Source organism: Ursus arctos, unplaced genomic scaffold, assembly GCF_023065955.2.
Source record: "Ursus arctos isolate Adak ecotype North America unplaced genomic scaffold, UrsArc2.0 scaffold_7, whole genome shotgun sequence".
Lineage (NCBI taxonomy): Eukaryota > Metazoa > Chordata > Mammalia > Carnivora > Ursidae > Ursus > Ursus arctos.
In genome coordinates, this window is record NW_026623089.1 from 40,747,105 (window position 1) to 40,767,354 (window position 20,250).

General features: G+C 39.3%; 1 protein-coding gene and 1 long non-coding RNA gene across 9 annotated transcripts in view; one reads left to right on the forward strand and one right to left on the reverse strand.

Annotated features, from left to right (window-relative positions):
- Positions 1–20,250, reverse strand: part of SHLD2 (shieldin complex subunit 2) — a 76,653-nt gene that overhangs the window by 23,318 nt on the left and 33,085 nt on the right. The window contains exons 1-3 of one of the 5 annotated variants that reach the window (XM_048218666.2): positions 5,826–7,359; positions 3,298–3,426; positions 2,059–2,166 (exon numbers count right to left, since the gene is read on the reverse strand). In XM_048218666.2, coding sequence (XP_048074623.1) covers positions 2,059–2,166; positions 3,298–3,426; positions 5,826–7,359 — 1,771 coding nt within the window. Of the gene's footprint in view, positions 1–2,058; positions 2,167–3,297; positions 3,427–5,825; positions 7,365–20,250 lie in introns of those variants that run through there. The other 4 variants (XM_026504618.4, XM_048218663.2, XM_044386251.3 and 1 more) reach the window with 4 other exon arrangements.
- The window catches only part of LOC123001335 (uncharacterized), a 36,691-nt gene that overhangs the window by 7,194 nt on the left and 9,247 nt on the right, over positions 1–20,250 (forward strand). The window contains exons 3-4 of one of the 4 annotated variants that reach the window (XR_008958104.1): positions 6,090–6,241; positions 8,987–17,918. This is a non-coding gene — a long non-coding RNA (uncharacterized LOC123001335). Of the gene's footprint in view, positions 1–6,089; positions 17,919–20,250 lie in introns of all 4 variants that reach the window. The other 3 variants (XR_006410132.3, XR_008958106.1, XR_008958105.1) reach the window with 3 other exon arrangements.

Genomic DNA, 20,250 nt, shown 5'->3' on the forward strand with positions numbered 1-20,250 from the left:
GAGAAAGTATCTTTCAATTTCCATTTCCTGGAGTGCTTTTTATGGTAAATGGATGTTAAATTTTGTCAAAGGGTTTTTCAACATCTATGGAGATAATTACATAATTTTTCCTTTATGGTATGGTATACAATACTCATGGATCTTCTAATATTGAACACAGCTTTCCATTTCTGGAAAAAGTCTCACTTGATCAATATTTCTTTAATGTAGTGTTAGATTTTGTTTACTAATATTTTATTTAGACTTTTTGTTTAGACCTCATGCATCAATACTCATGTATAATACTGGTCAGTATTTTTATTTGTAATGACTTTATTTGATTTAGGTTTCAGTGTTATATTTGCTTTATAAAAGGAATTAGGAAGTTTCCTTCTTCAATACTCTGGAATAATTTTTAAAGCATTGGAACTATCTGGTCTCTGAAGGTTTGGTAGAGTTCTCCCATGCAACTGTCTGGGCCTAGCTACTTTATTGTATGGTAGTTCTTTATTAATTGTCTCTATTTCTTCTATAGTAACTGGTCTGTATAAGCTAGATCTCAAATCCATCCATTTCTCATTATTTCCCCTGACCACCCATTATCTCGCAACCTCAACTATTCCAATAACCTCCTAACTCCCTCATTCTGTTCCATGACCAGCCCTTCACAACCAGATCTATGATATTCTCCATCTTTCCCTTCGTTAGTTTCCTTCATAGCATTAATTATCACCTGCAAATATTACATTTGCATGTCTGTTTAGTTTCTTCCTTGTCTGTCTTCCACACACGAACATCAGTGTCACGAAGGCCAGCACCAGGTGGATACTGCTCACCACTGTACCCCCAGTGCACGGTGCCTCAAATAATGTCACCACTTAATACATATAAACTGCACAGACGAAGAACTCAGTTTTAGTTTTTTATGAGAATATGTTAGTGCTGATTTCCCCTTGACTAGGTTCCCTGGAATACAGGGAAATCTCACCCTTCCCAAACACCATTGTTGTTGTTCTCTTCTGCTTACCCTGCCTTTCTTTGAGGATATTATTCACGGGTTGGAATTCCACGCTGTATCTTCCATATATGCCATACAACTTTCTTGTTATTCCAATTAATCTCTTGTATAATCAGTGTATTTTTATATATGATAGCTATTTTTCTATGACACTGTCTCAGTTTTCTAACAAATATATTTTGCTTATTACTTCTCCCATTAATACTACTATATTGTTCTTATGTATTGCATGCAGGTTGATATCTCATATTCATTCTCTCATTTATCTTCACAGCAACCCTATAAGCTACATATGTATTTTAATTTCCTTTTCACAGATGAGGAAACGGGGGTACAATGAGGTTAAGTAACTTGCTAAAAGACATAGACTGTGGAAGTGGTAGGGCCAGGATTCAAATCCTGACTCCAGAGACTATAATTACCAGTTTATACTATCTCCCTTACTCTGTTTTCTTTTATTTCTTGGAGAAAAAGATAGCTGTGGGCTCTTCACTGAATAGCTTATCTTAAAGAAGAGAAAATGGGTATCAGAGAAGGAAGGTAGTCTTTCCTATAAGTGGTGGACTGAAGAACAAGGATTCAAACCACAACTGCCTGACTGGAAGGCCCATGCTTTCCTCATTACCTCAAGGGTTCCTATCCAGAGACTGGGGAATCCCACAAAAGAACTTCAGAGGCCCATGGAACTATTTGGAATTATTTGAAAAATTTTGTGTCTATCCATCTAAGTCCAATTTTCTGGAGAAATGGCCCATAGCTTCTCAAAGAGAGCGATGACCCCCTAAAAGGTTAAGGACCACTCCTATGTGGACTCTAAGAATAAAGTAAGAAAATGGAATCTGCACCCCAATATTTCTTAAAATATTTATGATTTACAATGGATACGTTTATTTTTATAAATTCTATTTTCATTCTTACTAAAGAAAATAAACCAACACTGTCTAGCTAATCTGTTTAGAAAACATTTTGTAAAATTACCATTTTAACTCCTTTTTCTAATATAGAAAAGTGTATATACTTTATAATACTAAGAAATTATTATATTTAAAAACGTGTCTTACACTCCTCAGACTGGACCGATGAATAGCTCCCAAGATTTAATAACTGACTGCTAAATGTTGACTGCAGTACTGTCTCACCAATCCAGTGATCTTCATAAACAGTAACATCTGGAAAGGAGGGAAAAAAAAGTTCTTCTGATCATGTCGTAAATTCCTTCACACTGTAATTAACATAGCAATCATCCTAAATATTATACATGTTTCTCACTGCCAGGCAGCTAAAGTTCAAGTGGGTTAAATGATCTGCCTAAAGACACCAAATAATAAAATAGCAATCACAAAATTGCTTCTGTATATTTGAACAATATCAGAATGGAAGCTCGCTGCTCCACAAAGCATGGTTTAATGGCTTTTGTTTACATAAGAGAACTGTTCTAATGTCTATTTTGAGAAATTAAAAGGAAATCATTTAGAGCCAGGAAGCCAAGTAATGGCTCCAAAGCAGTACGGCCCAGAAGAGCAAATACTCTTTAGTATGCATTTATCCCTTCTGCTATAAACAAATATGAATATAAGGCATTCTTAAAGGACTTTGATTATTTTTCCACTCAAAAGCAATTTTCATCTCCAGATATTAAAAGTGAAGGATTTTGGAGGTAAGGAACACTTTCCAATAGGAGAGCTCTATGATCTAAGATGCCTAGAGAAGAATCAGAGAGTGGAACTAAATATACCCACAGGTAGAAACAGTGCCAAGTAGAGCAAAAACCGTAAGAGACAGAGACATATTGATCCCAGGCAGGATATTATCAGTGCATAAAATGCTAGAGGTATAAAGATACCCTAACAGCAGCAAATTCTTGAGATAATAAGAAGGAAAAACCAGGATGCACACATTCCAAGTACTTACTTCCAAACTGATACCCACACACTCTCCCCAGCTTCAAACCCATTTACCCATTGTATCCACAACTGCCAAACAGACATTCCTGACTGGATATCCTACTGGTTCCCCAAACCTGCTCTTCTTCTCATATGACCCATCTCATTTATTGGCACTCTGGAACTCGCAGGTAAATTCCAGTGTGAAGCCATCCTGAGCTTCCACCTCTCCCTCCCCACCTTTGTCTCCAAACTCCCACCTGTTGACTCTGCCCACAGCCCTGCCAGTACTGTTTTATATCATACATTCCTCTCTCTCCAACATGTCCCCTTCCCACCTCCAATCCACGTCCCCCAGTGCTAATGAGTGATTTCTCAAGAACATTAATGTGATCCATTGACTGGTTTATAAAGCACTCAGCAGCTCCCCACTGCCTGGCCAGGAAGAGCTAGAACAGCTTTCCAGACTTCTCATAATCTGACCATCAGGATGCCTGCTCTTCAGAAAGAAAAAAGTAAGAAATTTCCAGAAGAGGCTTCGGCAAACTAGATTATAAAACCTAGGTTGGGTTAGTGACTTGCTGATCACTGATGATAGGGTGGAGTGGAATTCATGGCCCAGCCCTTGCCTCCTGGCTCTCCTGATTCCCTCTCACTGATATGCCCTAGAGCCTCTCCTGTTTGTTCTTGAAAATCTGTGCTTTTCCACAGTGTAGTGCTAGGTGCTCTTCAAACTCTGGCCAGCAGTCTCCCTAGACAGTCCCTACTTAGAGCACCTCTTCATGCTATTGCTACAAGTATAATGGCGAAAGGTCAGCTATGTCACTGAACACAATGTGACCTGGAATACACCTGCTGCAGAAACACGTTCGGTTTGGGGGTGTATGTCAATAGATAGTGTGAGATATCCAACATGGAGATATAATAATATACAACTGGATGCTGTTAATGGATTTTACCCATAAGTTTCTATGTAAATATAATTTCAGTACTTAATTAGGACAATGGAAAAGTAGATTTTTTTTTCCGTGAAGTTTCCATCTGTCCCACACAAACAAAAGAAACCTATTCAGAGATTGGCGAACTAGAAAAAAAAAAAAAGACAAAGAAATTGGTGAACTAGATTACTTTTTTACTAAGGAAATAGGCAAAACGGGGGGAAAAACCTGATTTTTTTTAAGGTACCTCATAGAAATAATCTAAATATCCTATAACAGGAAAACAGCTAAGTAAACCAGTTGAGTCACTTGATAAAAGGTTACCTAGTTGCAAACAACCGTACGGGCACTAGAAAAAAAAAGGGGGATGGCAGGTTTGAGTTTCCATCTGCCAGGAAAAGTCCACCTGTGAGGTTCACCCAGTCTCAGTAATTGCCTTGGTAAAATAACCATGGTCCAGGGCCCAGTTCTCTCCTAATAGTCTGGGAATCTGATCTTGTCAGCACCCCAAAAATAGATTTCAGCTCTGCAACATAAGCTCACATGAAACAAGTTAATGAGACAGACGAAAAACAGAACACCATTTTTGAATTTACAATGAGACATTAACTGCCACAGAAACGACGTTTGCAGCCGATTCTCATGTAGGCAGTTTTACACCAAGGAAGCCAAATCGTAAGCAAAGGGCTGCCTGGTGAGCACCAAATCAGAACAGAGGGAGCAGATGGACTGACTTACCAACAAATAAGATGGCATTGCCAGTGGGACGGGACTATGCTAACCCTGTCGGTTACAATCCCACGTATCTCTTTATGAGAGCATGCACCTGACAATCTTACCTGCACACCTAAGGTATACCAGGCAAGGCTCCCATCCCCCCAGCAAACCACTTGGTAGGAAGCACCAATGACTGCCTTGACATTTTCTTTTTCTGAGCTTCTAAGGCTCACCCACTCTTCTTCTCTACCACATTCTTTCTTTAGGTAGGTTATTGAGCTCCTCCCAGTCTGGGACTCATCCTTAAAATGATTGGTATCCCTGCTCTAATACACTACGTATTCATTTCCAATTAATGAGGAACATGCAAAAAAAAAAAAAATGTTAGATGTGTTATGTCAGAAAAAGAAGCAGGATAAAAACTCTACGTTCTTTATGATTACAACCATATAGTAAGAGTATGGCTTCTGGAGTCTAGGTGAAATCCCGGCTTTGCCACTTTCTAGATGTGTGAAACTGGGTACACTGCTTTCTTTTTCTGGGTCTCAGTCTCCTCAGAGTGAAAAATGGGGCTAATAATCAGTATCTTCTTCATATAGTTGTTGTAATGAATTTATATACATGTAAAGTTCAAAACAGGGCTGAACACAAAGTAAGTTCCCAATGAATATCAACTATTACATATGTATGTGTATACATTTTAAGGAGCAGAGGGAAGATAACTGGAAGGTCACACTCCAAAACTCTCCTGGTGGTGATGAGACTAGTTTAATATCAGCAGGTTTTCTTTCCCATATTCCCAAATATGAGAGTGTAATTTTAACAATTAAAAACACAATAGAAATTCTCTATCTGTCCCCTCAATAAGAGGCTGATGTGCACAGCATTAGTAGGGATTAAGTAGTAGAAACGCTGTCCTTTCATCGTAAGTCTGCTAATACAGCTCAAGAAAACTCTTAAGAATAAGACATTCACAGACAAAACCATAAGAAAACAAAGAAAGAGCCTGATGATAGGACCTGAACGCTAACATAGTGAATGAAGGGGAGGAGCAACCAGGGAAGGCTTCTTCACGGTGAGTGGAAAGGAGGGACAGAACCAAGAAGGGCTAGAGCAAAGGCCCAGAAATGGCAAGGACACGGGATATGGGGCGATGGTAAGGAGATAAACCGGATACTGGAAAGGGATCGATCATGCTGCCTCCCACAGAGGCAAACGGTAAAAAGGGTTAAAGTGGGATGTGGGGGAAGCCTACAGCTTGAAGCTACCACTACCCCATGATGACCTTACCTGTAAGCAAAATTATGTCTCCGGGGAACACAGTAAGTGCCCAGAATGCCGCAGCCCTCCACAGAGAGACCTTCTTCTCAATTCCTGACTGGTCAGTTACCAGAATTGTTCCTAAAGGCACTTTAGAGCCGGAATTTGGTCCTGATTTTATACTTATTTCTTTCACATGACATGGAGATAATACCATGACTAAACAATTATACTTCCGACTTTTAGAATCACAATTTCTTATTAATGACATTTTTCTAATCCCCTTAAATGTAGACACATTCCTCTGGTCCATTGCTGCAGTAGGATCTCCTGCATCAGAGACCAACTTAATTTTCTTGGATGGTTGGAGGACTTTAGACGGGGCTTTGGAACGGCCCAACTTGTCTTCAGAGGCCCAACTTCTTTTCACAGGACTCTTATGGAAGGTATGTAGTTGGGAACACAGCATTCCTGAGCTATAGGACTCGATACATACATCACTGGGTGGCAGTTTATATTCAAAATTGAAAAGTGCTTGAGATCCTATATTTTCTTCAAGACCTTTATCAGACTTCATGGGAGTGTCGCTACTTTTTGTTTCAGGACAAACAGGACTAAAGAGTTCAAGGGAATGTGCTTGGTTTTGTCCACTTTCACATCCTCCTGCAAAATCATCATCAGGCTGAATCGAATCATCTTCAAGTATTCTTATTTCCCTATGACTTGCCTTTGGTTCGCTCTCCGTGTTTACAGGTCCCTTCTTGATAAAATTCTGTCCTTTTGACTTCCTTTGAGATAAAAAAGCAACCTGGCTGGAGGTCATTATACTAAGAAATTCGGTATCGGTAGATATTTTAAGGTCTGCGACCTTTCTAACGGCTTCGGACCTTGGCTTATCTTCTGTGTCAGAGGAAAAGAACCCCAGGCCCTGGTTTTGTACCTCATGACGCTCTGTTGGCACAGACCGCGTTTCGGCGGCTCCCGGCCCTGTATTAGTCTGTTCCATACTACGGACCAAATCTCGTGTAGCTGTACATTTAGGATCTAACTGAAAGAAGTTTTTCTGGAAGTTCTGACCACATGTATTTGACTGATCTTTATGCTGTTCATCTGTAAGTTGCTTATTTTCGCTGAAAAGCTTTTGAAACTTTTCTTTTTCGGTTAAACGCTGAACTTTGCCCTTAAATCCACATACTTGCACATCGGAGCTGGTTCTCTCTCTCAACACTAAAGGGGGACTCTCCTGGGATTCTACAGTCTGTGTTTCAGAAATACAACGTATAAAGTCTTCTTTCACATGAACCGGTTCACTCACAGAGTTTGTTATGAAGTGAGCATTAGGAAGATCTGGAGGGCTGGTAGCTTCTAGAACTTGATAGTCTTCAAGAGTTTCGTGCGTGCATTTTTCATCCCTCAGATGTAAGGAATGTTGGTTGTATAAAAGCTGAATTTTCTTCCAGGGGTTCTCAGGAGACATTAAAGAAGTTGGTTCCGGTGATAATGTCATGTTCAATGGACCAACTGGAGCACCCCAAAAAATGTGGACTTGAGGTCGTCCACTCATAGTTTCTGAAAAAAATTAAAATGAGTATTTTGTCACTAGATTTTTTTATATATTGATAGTAACTTAGTAATATGCCAAAAGCAAATGTCATATAAACTATGACTCAAAAACATAATAAAAGTTTTATATGCTGATATTCCATTTAACTACAAAATACATAAATATATAAGAAATCATAAGGAGAAATCAAAATAGCCGCAAAAATCCTCACACAAAGACTCTCTTCAATAAAACAAATGAGATACTTGGGGAAAAAAGACTCTAAAAAAATAAAGCTAAGTATACTAACATCAAACGATGTTTAATAACATTTAAATAACAAGTTAGTAGAGAAGGAAAAAGAAAGCATTTGTTTCATTGTACTATAGTCACCTTTACACTTCCCGTTTTCTTTACTCCAGGGATTATCTCAGTAGCTTTGGGGCCTCCTTCCTTCAACTGTGAGCCTGATTCCCAAGACCAAAATAGAAGGCTCAAACCGGAAGGGAGAGGAAATAAAAAACTTAGACTTCTGTTAGCACAACTAGTGACTCCTTCTGTATTTTTCAAGCTTCTCCGCAATACAAATAAAAAGATTAAGAGTAGTCATTCTGTAATACATGGATAAAAGGAATCCGTTGTGATTTAAACTTTTCGACATTAACTGTGGCACTAAGCATCATATTTACTGAGATTAAAAATGAAGAATCACACACTATTTACTTGATAATAACACTTTCGAAAGGAATTTATGAACTAGACTGGTCCTAGAGCTTGCTGAGAGCTTTTTCACAGTGCTACAGGGACAGAGAGACAGATAAGGTTCTTGGCCTAAACCAAAAGGAGAGGAAAAGAGTGACTGTAAACTAATACTTTGAAAATAACGTACTAAATCCAACAGACTATAAACAGGAAATGACCATCCGCTGAGGAAGTGAGCTGCTAGGGAAGGCAAGCTCTGCGGCTGAGAGCATTTAAACAAAAGAAACAGCGGCTATAAAAGGCAGAGTTAGGCAAAACCATGGCATGACTAAGGACTTTTGATCAGAGTACAGGGTCCTTTGTAAAAAGGTAAGAAGTTTTCACATCATGAAAAGTCCGTCTGGCAGTGCAAGAGTCTAGAAGTACACAGAAAGGGGGAACCCAATAAGAAATGACAACTGTGATCTCCAGTCACTCTCATCATCCTTGAGGATTTGCTCATTGTCACCTTCTCCAAATTTAATCATTTCTCCAATTTATAATTCTTGTGATTTCAATATCAATGTGGGTGTTCCTTCCAGTCCCCTGGCCTCTTGGGTCCTTGACCTTCTTTCCTCCAGTGACTGTATTCTCCACCTTACCCCAGTTATTCATTCTTAGAGCCACATACCCTCCCATTATCCATAACTGCACATCATTCCCTAATTTTAAGCTTTCAGTGCTCTGATTAGTTCTCCCATCTTCCTACTTACTCTCTGTACTCACTGTCCTTAAAAAGGCTGGCTTGCAAGGTGGGCCCAGGCTGGCGTCTAGGAATTTCGATTCCAGGAGGATTCCCACCATTTCTTGATAAGAATGGCTCACCCTGCCTAAACTACGTAAACAATGTTGTGATGAACATTTACTTTCCTACTGAGAAACTGGAATTTTGGTATATGCTATTCAGATGTTGGCCATGTGACCAGAACTCCTAGGAGAAATGGCTGGTTTCAGATCTGGAGCAAGAAATGTACAAGGTGAAGCTGAAACATCTCATCATACCAGAAAGTAAGAAAACTATCAGAGGCTACCAGGATGGTGTCACAAGAACTCAGGAGCCTACTTACAGAGGTCCCCACTGGCCGAAGCTGAGCAATCTGAGCATCATTTAGAATGATTACTGTAATAGATTGGAACACACCAGATTTGTTTAAACTCATGAGTTCATAAAGAGAACTAAAACAAATTCACTGAGTGGTCTCCTTGGGCGGATACTGGCAACTAAGTAATTGTTTTAAAAGCTGGTGAGTGAAAGAAATTTTATCCTCTTTCTTTACTAACAGTATCTCAAGAAGACCAACTATTTGAAGAGAAGGAATCTCTCTTTACAGAGGTATCCTGCTGATAAACAAAAAAGAAATGATAGAATAGCACCATTTTGCAACTCCCCACGAATTCATGGATTTTCTAGGCAAAAATCATTAATGACTGCTAACATCACAAAGTAGATGTTGTAAGGGGAAACGGAGGGAATCTGTAGACAGAGATCAATTACAATGTATGATCCTTATTTAGATCCTGATTTGAAGACACACATGTAAAAATATTACAAAACAACTGGAGAAACTAAATTTAATAATATCTAGGAATTATTTTTTAGTGGAATAATGCTAGCAAGGCTATGTATGCAAGAGTTACCTGCTGGAGATGCATGAGTGTCTACAGGTAAGACAGGGTGACATCTCAGATTCCTTTAGAACCCTGGGAGGGGAGAGGGAGTGAGGGTGTAGATAAAACAAAAAGGGCCATGTGTTGATCAGGGTGACAAAACACATAGAGGTTCACTGCACTAATCACTCACTCTGCTTTCGTACATGCTTTAAATATCCTGTAATACAAGTCTTCTCTTTGCTGTTCTTAAGAAATACTGTTCATACCCACAGGACTGCAAACAGAGTTAAGCAGTCTAACAATAGCCAGGATTGAGGAACTCTCACACTGCTGGTAGAACAGTAAGTCGGCATTCCACTTTGAAGAACAATTTGGTAAGCTTGAAGATGCACATACCACATAACCAAATAATTCCACTTCCAAGTTTCCTCCCTGGAGAACTCTGGGTTTTGTTTGTTTGTTTGTTTGTTTGTTTGTTTTTGTTTGTTTGTTTTTTAAAGATTTTATTTATTTATTTGACACACAGAGAGACAGCCAGAGAGAGGGGGAACACAAGCAGGGGGAGTGGGAGAGGAAGAAGCAGGCTCCCAGTGGAGGAGCCTGATGTGGGGCTTGATCCCATAACGCCGGGATCACGCCCTGAGCCAAAGGCAGATGCTTAACGACTGTGCCACCCAGGCGCCCCTGGGGGTTTTATATATATACAAGAAAACATGTACAAGAATGATCATGGGAGACTATTTAAGCAAAAGAAATTCAGAACTTAAAAGTCCATAAAGAGGAGAATGGATACATCATGGAATATTCAGAGAAAGATTACCATATGGCAACAAAAAGAAGTAATCAAGAGTTACATATCAACATGGATACATCCTACAAATACAAAAATTTCTTTTTAAGTAGGCTCCATGCCCAGCATGGAACCCAGTTCCAGGCTTGAACTCATGACCCTGAGATCAAGACCTGAACTGACATCAACAATCAGACGCTCAACCAACTGAGTCACCCAGGCTCCCTACAAATACAATTTTAAATGAAAACAACAATTTGAAGAATATATAACTTTGGCCATCAATATATTGAATTTTTAAATATTTTTATAATTTGAGTATAGTTGACACACAAGATTACATTAGTTTCAGGTGTACAACTTAGTGATTCTGATTCGACAAGTTTATATATTATGCTACGTTCACCACAAGTAAAGCCGTCAGTATTAAATTATAATATATTGAATTATTAAATATGCCTGAGAATAAAACGCCAAATTCAGGATTGTGATTACCTTTAGGAGGGAGGAATGGGGATGTAATAGGCAAAGGTACACAAAGGGCTTGAACTGTACTGAACATGCTTGGTTTTTTTTAATGAGGTGTGGTTAAAGAGGCGTTCCTTATATTGTTCAGATATATGTTATAATATAAAAAAATCCTAGAAAGAAAAACATTGAGAGGCAACATTAAGAATGATTTTTAAATTTTTCTATATTTTAAAAGCTTTATTGTGATGAATAGTGAATATGTATTATTTTCATAATAATCAAATCTTTTTTGCTTGGTAATTCAGGCTTTTCTTTCACAATCTCCAAACTGAATATGATGGTCCAATAGTTGTAGAACAATGGACCTCAATCTAACATTGCAGAGTAAGAGCTGAGCACAACGATGGCAGTTAGTGATGTGTTAGCAGCCAACACAAAGATATACCACAATTTTCAAGGTTTATAATAGTGAGTTATTACTATGGAAACAAAATTTCGGTAAGTTTAGGTGTCAAGTTGTGACAAATAAAAGAGGACTAAGCCTCACTAATTACTATAACTACAAATCCCACCCTATCTAATCCTCAGAGAAAGAATAACCTGCATAAGGAAAAACCCGTCTAGTGGATCAATCAACATTTTACTACTTATCTGTCATTATTAAATTGGACTCTAGGGGGCCCCCAAATAGCACAGTCAAAACCTTCAAGTTGTAAAGATGCATTAAAATCAAGCAGAAGAGGAAGAAATAAAATATGCTGGCATGCAGGTGAGAATACTTACATTCAAATCAAATGCATAAAACTATTATGATAATGACCTTCCCTCTCTCAAATTTCTGGGTTTCTCTCCAATGGTTTCTTCCCTTTAATCTCAAATTTTTAAAAAACAAAACAAAAAAACAAACTTCTGGGGCGCCTGGGTGGCTGTCAGTTAAGTGTCTGCTTTCAGCTCCCATCATGATCGGGGATCCTGGGATGGAGCCCTGTGTCTGGCTCCCTGCTTAATGCTGAGCCTGCTTCTCCCTCTCCCTCTGCTGCTCCTCCTGCTTGTGCGCTCTTGTGCACGCTCTCTCAAATAAATAAATAAAATCTTAAAAAAAAAAAAAAACTTCTATGTTGTTTCTTTATTCTTACTTCCCATTTATTCTTCAACTCACTTAAATACAGCTCTTACTCCAATCATTTTGCTGTAACGCTTTTTACTATGAAAACCGATAACCGTTTAATAGCCAAATCCAAAGGTCAGTTTTGGATCCTTATCTTACTCTTTGAAGCTGTTTATAAATCCCACTTTCCTAAAGCATTCTTTTTTGATTCTGTGAGAGCATCAGATCAGAATTACTTTGTGCTTAAGAGAGATAATTGTTGGCTTATTCATTCAATCATTCATATAACAAATACTTAATACTATATGCTGGGCATTATGCTAGGTAATGGGAAGTCAGTGATGACAACAAGGAGCTTTAAGGAGCTTATAGTCTAATGGGAGTGATAAAATGATAATTATAAAATAGCGATATTAAGCTGCCACAGGATTAAATGCAGGGGTGTCCCTAACAGGCAGAAGGCAGGGGCAACCAAACCAACTGCCCATTACCTGCATTTTTCATAGGCTCTTTGGACTACAGTTAATGACAAAATTTTGAAACTGAATTTAAATAAATTCGGAGAAAAAGGAGTACAATACAGCCCCTAAGTCCCCTTCCTCACCACCCCAGCCCAGGAGCCAGGAAAGCAGATTTAGTTTCCTTACCCAAGAGACACACGTGCTATACGGACTCTCCAGAAGGTTTACAGAGACTGTAAGACACTCACTGCTTCTGCGACCTCACTCAACCTTTTCTCCTAAATGTCCTGCAGTCGGACTTTATTTCTTACCTCTGTTAAGACAACAGTGAAGTCCAAATTGTCAAATAAGTACTCATAGTACTAGACGACTCTAATTGTAAAACTCTCTTCCCTCCGTTTCTAGAATGCTACGCTTTCCTATTTCCTCTACCTCTCTGGTTCTTCTTTCTCTCTTTCTTCTTAGACCACCTCTTCTTTTCACTGCACACAACTGCGCAGAATTTCATCCCGTCTCATTCATTTAACTACTAAATATCCAATTATGTTTTACCAATCTATATTTAACAAACCACACTCCCTAACATCAGACATGCTTCTAGTCTTGCTATATTTGATACAATCACAGTAGATAAAAAAGCAATATTCTATGTAGCCTCTTTCTTGAAGGGAAAATCTGACAAAATGACACTGTATCCAGATGGGATTACACAGTCCTTGGACTCAACTCTAGTATGGTTTAGGGTGACAAGGCCCTGAGGACATAGGTCCCCAAGATTCAGAGCCCTACGTGCCCTTGGGCAGGGGAAGATGGGGAAGCACACAGGGGTGACACAGGGCATCTTGAGAGTTCAGAGAAGCTCTCCCAGGACAAGAGATGTCTGAAATGAATCAGTTCTATAAAACACAAGGTTATCTGTCCCTGATAATTATTTCAATATGCCTTTACTTGTCTAAATATACATTCCTGTTAAGTGTGGAACTTCCCCCATACATACCAAAAAATGGACTAGAAAGTATGGTCCTGTTAATTCAAAAAAGAGGAATTTTTTTAAAGGTCTTTATATCTAAGGCTGCTGCTACAAAATCTGCTGCTACAAAATCACAGGAGTTGTGAGTGTGTGAACAGGGGACTACGATGGGGGGGGCACAAAATATTTATCAAAGCAAAAATACAGAGACTGGAAAGTTAAGTTATAGACAGCTGATAAATTGCAATGATTCTAGGATATGTTTTGGGTGTACTCAGAGGGTTAAAGCTCATTAAGATACCAGATGAAACCTGCAAGTACATATCCATTACCCTGGTTAATAATTAGCCAATTTCTCAATCTGCAGAAGGCCACTTCAGTCAGAAAGACCAATACAACCATAATCCTTTATCTTTAAAGTGGTCAGAGTCTGATGAATGGGTCAAAGATTTATAAAACAGGATGAACTGTATCAGCAAGTTTTGTCTTTGCAGAACACTGCAACTAAAAATGCTTATTACAAAATATATGTGGTTAAAAGAGAGTGCTTTCTCCGCCTTATGAAACTCACTGTTATAGTGCCTCTCCATGTCCATTTTACTAAAAACACCAAGCATCATAAAGTTATTGAATAGCATTAAATGGCAAAATGAAGAGGCAAGACAGGGTTGTGATGAAAAGCATGGGTTTCCGAGTAGGATGGATACGGGTTACAACTCTACTCTGCAACTTACTAAAAATGTAAACTTGAAATTGTAGAAGCTAGGTGATAGTTACACGGGGCTCATCATTACTATTCTTGGTACTTTTGTAGATATCTGAAAACAACTATAATAACAAGTTAAATTTCTTTACATGTCAATTGAGAATTAAGTTTCTTTACCTGTCAACTGAGCATAACATCATGCCCTGTCTTACAGTGTTGTTGTGAGATGGGCACAAGGTACTCCCTCAGTAAATGTGAGTCTCAAACCTTGGAAACTCTACACACACGTACTTGGTAAGACAAACAAATATCAATCCATGGTATTTCCTCCAAGGTTTTGTTTTTTATGTGTATTTCTACATAGTTATAACCATAAAATTGAAATAATTTTGTATTCTGCTTCAATGGTATTATAGGGCCACCCTTTTATGTCAATCTATAATCTTCCTAATCATTTTTAATGCTCACTTAATACTCTAATGATGAATCTAATTTAGTTAACCATTACTCTCCAATTCATTAATTTGTTTCTAACTTGTCATTAGTATAGCCCTTGCTGCAATAAATGGTTTGGGGCATTCAACATCACTTTTCAATTATTTTCTGGTGGTAAACTCCCAGGTATGGGAGATGTATTATCGTGTTGTTTGCAAAAGAACTGAACAGTGGCATGGAGTTGTGGCTGAGAGTTCCAGCTTGACACAACTTTGTTAGCACCTAAAAAAATAATTTTACAAGTAAAGGTACTGAGCTACTTTACTGATATTTCATTTGCATTTCCCTAGACACGCCCAAATAGAAAAAAACAGTGAATTTTAAATTACATTTGGATGAATATCCTTACTACATGAGGAGTATGCAAGCACGTGCATACACGGGCACACAAAGTAATAAAAAAAAAATGGGGTAAGAAGATAAGCAGGTATATAGCACAGAAAAACACATGGTTAAAAACAAAGAAAACATGTGTCCTCCTAATAAGATGAAAGAAAAATTAGTAAGTTAGTGAGATAACATTGCTACCTATCAAATTAGCAAAGATTCATTGAAAAGTTACAAGGGTTCAGGGAAATGACTTCTACCCATAGCGGTTTAAACTAGTAAAGCCCTTCTGGAGGGCAATATGGCAATGTATATCATAAGTCTTAAAATTCTGCATCCCTTTGGCCCCACAATTACACTCGTAAGAGTTTAACCTCAAGGAAAAAACATTATATACTCTCTCAGTGACTTAGCTACAATGATATTCATAGCAGTATTGTGTAAAATCTTAAAAAAAAAAAGTGAGGACAAAGTGTATCTTGAGGTCTGTTAAATAAGTTATGGCACGGCCATATAAAGGCAAACTACACAGCCACTAAAAATCATAAAGACATATAATATCACATAAAAAATGTTCTCTTTCTATATATATACAAAACAAGGAAACTATAAAAAATTATATACGGAAAGATTGTACTTTATATTTTAAAACACAGTATTCAGTTTACCACTATTTATATTGAAGTTAGAAACCATTTCCCCTCCTATGTAAGAAAAATACGTGTTCTCCATGGTAAGTGATATAAGTGGTGGCCAAAAAAAAAAAAAAAAAGCTCTTTTATGCTTTAACTTCATTGAATCAGTCCAATCTGTTATCTTACATCATTGTGCTAAGAAGTGACACCGAGTACTAATAAAGCCACGTATTATGTACATTCATGCTGAACTCTATCCTTAAGAATCACCAATAGCCGCTACATGCTAGTACCTGAATTTCCCATTTAAAATGGCAGAACAGGGGCGCCTGGGTGGCACAGCAGTTAAGCGTCTGCCTTCGGCTCAGGGCGTGATCCCGGCATTGTGGGATCGAGCCCCACATCAGGCTCCTCCGCTATGAGCCTGTTTCTTCCTCTCCCCTCCCCCTGCTTGTGTTCCCTCTCTCGCTGGCTGTCTCTATCTCTGTCAAATAAATAAATAAAAAATCTTAAAAAAAAAATGGCAGAACAGTGCCACACTTTATGTAACCTATGAAAGGATAAAAGATATAGTATTTGTCCTAAAAACAAAAGCAGTTGAGGTTTAAAGATAACCACTCATTCTTGTGGCTAAACTAACAGCTACTAAGGCAAACCCAGGAGCAGACAACTGATTCCTTAAAAGTCCTTGCATGACCTTGATTTCCTTTCCAACACTCGGGTTTTCAAGTGAGCAATGTCTTCATGGTCCCACTGCCACCTCATGTTTGTGCAGGGCAGTGAGCCGCCTTAGTCCTGCATGCAACACGATGTGAATGTCTCCTTCCCACACCCTATTGCAGGCATGTGCCTTTCTCCCAGTAAAGTCCCAGCATTTAAACAGGAAGTGAGCCTTGATCTAGCTGCTTTTTTACCATCAGAATACAGTGACCAGACACTTGGATTTGCCCAGAAGAGTCTTAGTTTAAGCGTGCTATCCTGGTGGCCTGGTCAGTCAGTTTCCCTTTCCACTCTTCAAACATCTCGGTTTAGAGATACATTATATAGTCACCAAGTTAAGAACCGCACAAATACATGAATAAATGTTCTATTAGGGAAGAGTGTGCCTCTTAATACTTTTTATCAGAAACTTTATAATAATAGGAACAATTTAAGGGAGAAAGGAAACATTCTGTTCAGTTTTCCTGTACAATTTTTTTTTCAAGATTTTTCATTTCTTTATTTTGAGAGAGAGACAGAGAGATCCCAAGCCGTGGGGGAGGAGCAGGCTCCCCGCTGAGCGAGGAGCTCCACGCTCCATTCCAGGACCTTGAGATCATGACCTGAGCCCAAGGCTGAGCCCAAGGCAGACGCTTAACCAACTGAGCCACCCAGGTGCCCCTCCCATACAATTTTTTAAATAATGAAATACTAATAGAAATAAGGTTGAATTGTATCTAAAAATTACAACATGCATTTAAGAATCTCACAACAGAGATAAGAATTAAATTACGTAGAGAAGAGAATTAACGTGTTTGGCAACCAAGGGGGAAAAAAGAATCTGGCCGTCAGGTTTGCAGACAGGTACTTATGAAGAGGGGTAATCACGATCTCTAAGCAGAAGCTGGGTTCCAGGGGGCTGCCTGCCAATCCCCGGGTTTGCTACCATCTCCACCCATTCCCTAAAGAAATACAAACAAACCAAGGGAGAAACAAACAAACAAGAAAAAAACTTTGCAGCTTAAGCCCTGACATTCCTTTGTAAAAAGTCACACTCGGCCAACGGGGACTCCATCCTTCCAGTTGCTCAAGCCAAAAAGCTTGGCGTTCTCACTGATTGATTTCTTTTTCTCCTAACTTCATCTCCTAACTCATCAAATCCTTGTAGCCCTCCCTTTAAGATTCCTTTAGAATTTGGCCACTTTTCTCCCCCTTCACCTGCTACCGTCCTGGTTCAAACTACCATGGTCTGGATGATGGGCAACAGCCTCCTAACTGCTTTCCCTGTTCCCCAATCAGAACACTTGGCCTGGGTCACACAGCCTGGAGGTCACGGAGCAGGGGCTGGAGGATAGAACGTCAGAGCCCACGCTCCTCACCACTGCTCCATACTGCCTTCTGCTTTTCTGTCTTGGCCTGTCCGTGCAGCTAGAACCCTGCCTCTGAGTCACCAAGTATCCTCACAGAGCACTGGCTTATCTAAAGAGGTGAGAAAGGAGCAAAACTTCAGTATAAAGAAGCTTCACTATCAAAGAATTCCGCTGGGAAGGTTCACTTCCTAATGAGGTAAATAATAAATGGCTTTTAAGAAAACATCTCTTTTAACCCCTGCTTCCTTCCTATCTGACCCATTTTCTCTCTCCCTCTTTCCCCCTCTCCTTCTCTCTCTTTCTCTCTTCCTCTTCTTTACCACCCCCCCCCCCATCTCTCTCTCTCTCTTGTCTCTCTCTCACTTCTCACTTTAATGAGCTGGCAATGAGATGCTAAGCTTCCAAGAAATTAAATATTCAAATTTTAAAACCTGTTGCTCAGTAGGTTGAAACAGAAAGTAAACGTAACAAAGTACAGTTGACAGAGCCACCTACCTGACCTAACCTTACACTTTTTCCCTTTCACCTTTAATATCTTCAAGTGTGGGATGCCTGGGTGGCTCATCAGTTAAAGCATCTGCCTTCGGCTCAGGTCATGATCCCAGGGGCCTGGGGTTAAGTCCCCATCCAGCATCATCGCATCGCAGCACCATTGGGCTCCTTGCTCAGCAGGAAGCCTGCTTCTCCTTCTGCCTGCCGCTCTCCCTACTTGTGCTCTCTCTCTCTGTGACAAATAAATAAAATACTTAAAAAAAAAATAAAAAATAATATCTTAAAGTATACCCCAGCACCTAGGATAACATCCGTTAACATTTTTCCCCTAACTCCTGTTTACTAGTTTTTAAATTTCTTGAATTTAAAATGTTTGTAATTAAACATTTGATAATAGGCACAGGTCTTGAGAGTCCTGTCAATGACTATGGACGACTATCTGCACCCATGTCGCCATCACCCAAAACAAGACATGGCACATTCGCATGGACCTCAGGAAGTTCCCTCCTGTTCTTTCTTCAACACTGTCCCTCCCTCTCCAACCTACAATTATTTTCTGATTTCGATCAGTGTAGAATCGTTTTGCCTTTTCTTGGACCTCATATAAGCCATATAGTATATGTTCTTTTTTTTTTTTAAGATTTATTTATTTATTTATTTATTTGTTTGTTTGACAGAGAGACAGACAGCCAGCGAGAGAGGGAACACAAGCCGGGGGAGTGGGAGAGGAAGAAGCAGGGTCCTAGTGGAGAAGCCTGATGTGGGGCTCAATCCCAGAATGCTGGGATCACGCCCTGAGCCGAAGGCAGACGCTTAATGACTGCGCCACCCAGGTGCCCCTATGTTCATTAATGTCTAGTTTCTTTCACTTCACACAGTGGTTTTGAGACTCATCTGTGTTGCTGGGTGTATCAGTTGTTGGGAACTGAGAACACACCACACGTTGTCCATTTTCCTATAGATAGACATTTCAGTTGTTTCTCATTTTTAGCTCTTATGAATAAGGCTGCAAAGAAGACTTTCGAATTCATAAATTTGTGGACATGTTTTCCTTTCTCTTCATTAAATACCTAGGAGTATAACTGACAAATCAGAGAATAGATATGTGTTTAATCTCATTAGAAATTGCCAAATGGCTCTCCAAAGTAGCTGTGGCATTTTGCACAATCACCAGCAACGTATGGTTCCAGTTGTATCACATCATCCACAATGCTACGTATACTTAGTCTTTCTCTTGTTAGTCATTCTAGAGGGTGTGAAATGGTATCTCGTTGTGAGCTTATGTTGTGAGTTTACGTTGCGCTACTCCCCTGCTGACTAAGTGATGCTGAATGCCTTTGCAAGTGTTTACTGACCAGTAGTATGTCCTCCTTTGGAAAGTCATCGCTTTTCCTCGTTTTGTTACTGGACAATTCCTCTTTTGCTCATTTTGCTGTTGGGTTTTTGCAGTTCTTTATATCCCCTAGATACAAGTCCTTTGACACATAAAAGTGGTAGAAATGTTTTCTTCCCACTCGATTATTTGATGCCGGACATTTTAATTGCTGGGTGTTGGTTTCTACTGTATTCATTTAAAGAGTGATAGATTCAGTTTTGGCACACAGTTGAATTACTTACAATTCATTTGATACTTTCCAAGCATGCTTCTGAGCTTTGTTAGGGTGGGTTTAAAGGGGGCTTCAGTCTATGGCTAATTTTACCCCACTCCAAGATGTCCAGCCAATCTCCCTGTATGAACCAGTCTCTCCTCAGTGCCTAGAAGAAACACACGCTATTCCAAGCTCTGTGTGAGCTCCTGGAATTGTTAGTGTGCCGATATCCAGTGTGGCTTTCTTTCCCCAGCATTGTGGGGTTTCATACTTTGCATATGCAGATGAGTATTCAACAAAGGTCAGAGGACCCTTCTCTAGATCTCCAGAGATCTCCTAGTTGTATGGATTTCTGTGTAGTACCTTTGCTCCAGTTTTTTATCCCACAAATTCTAGGTGCTTTAGCTTCTCTAAACTCTCCTGGGCTCTATCTGGGTTTCCCTACTC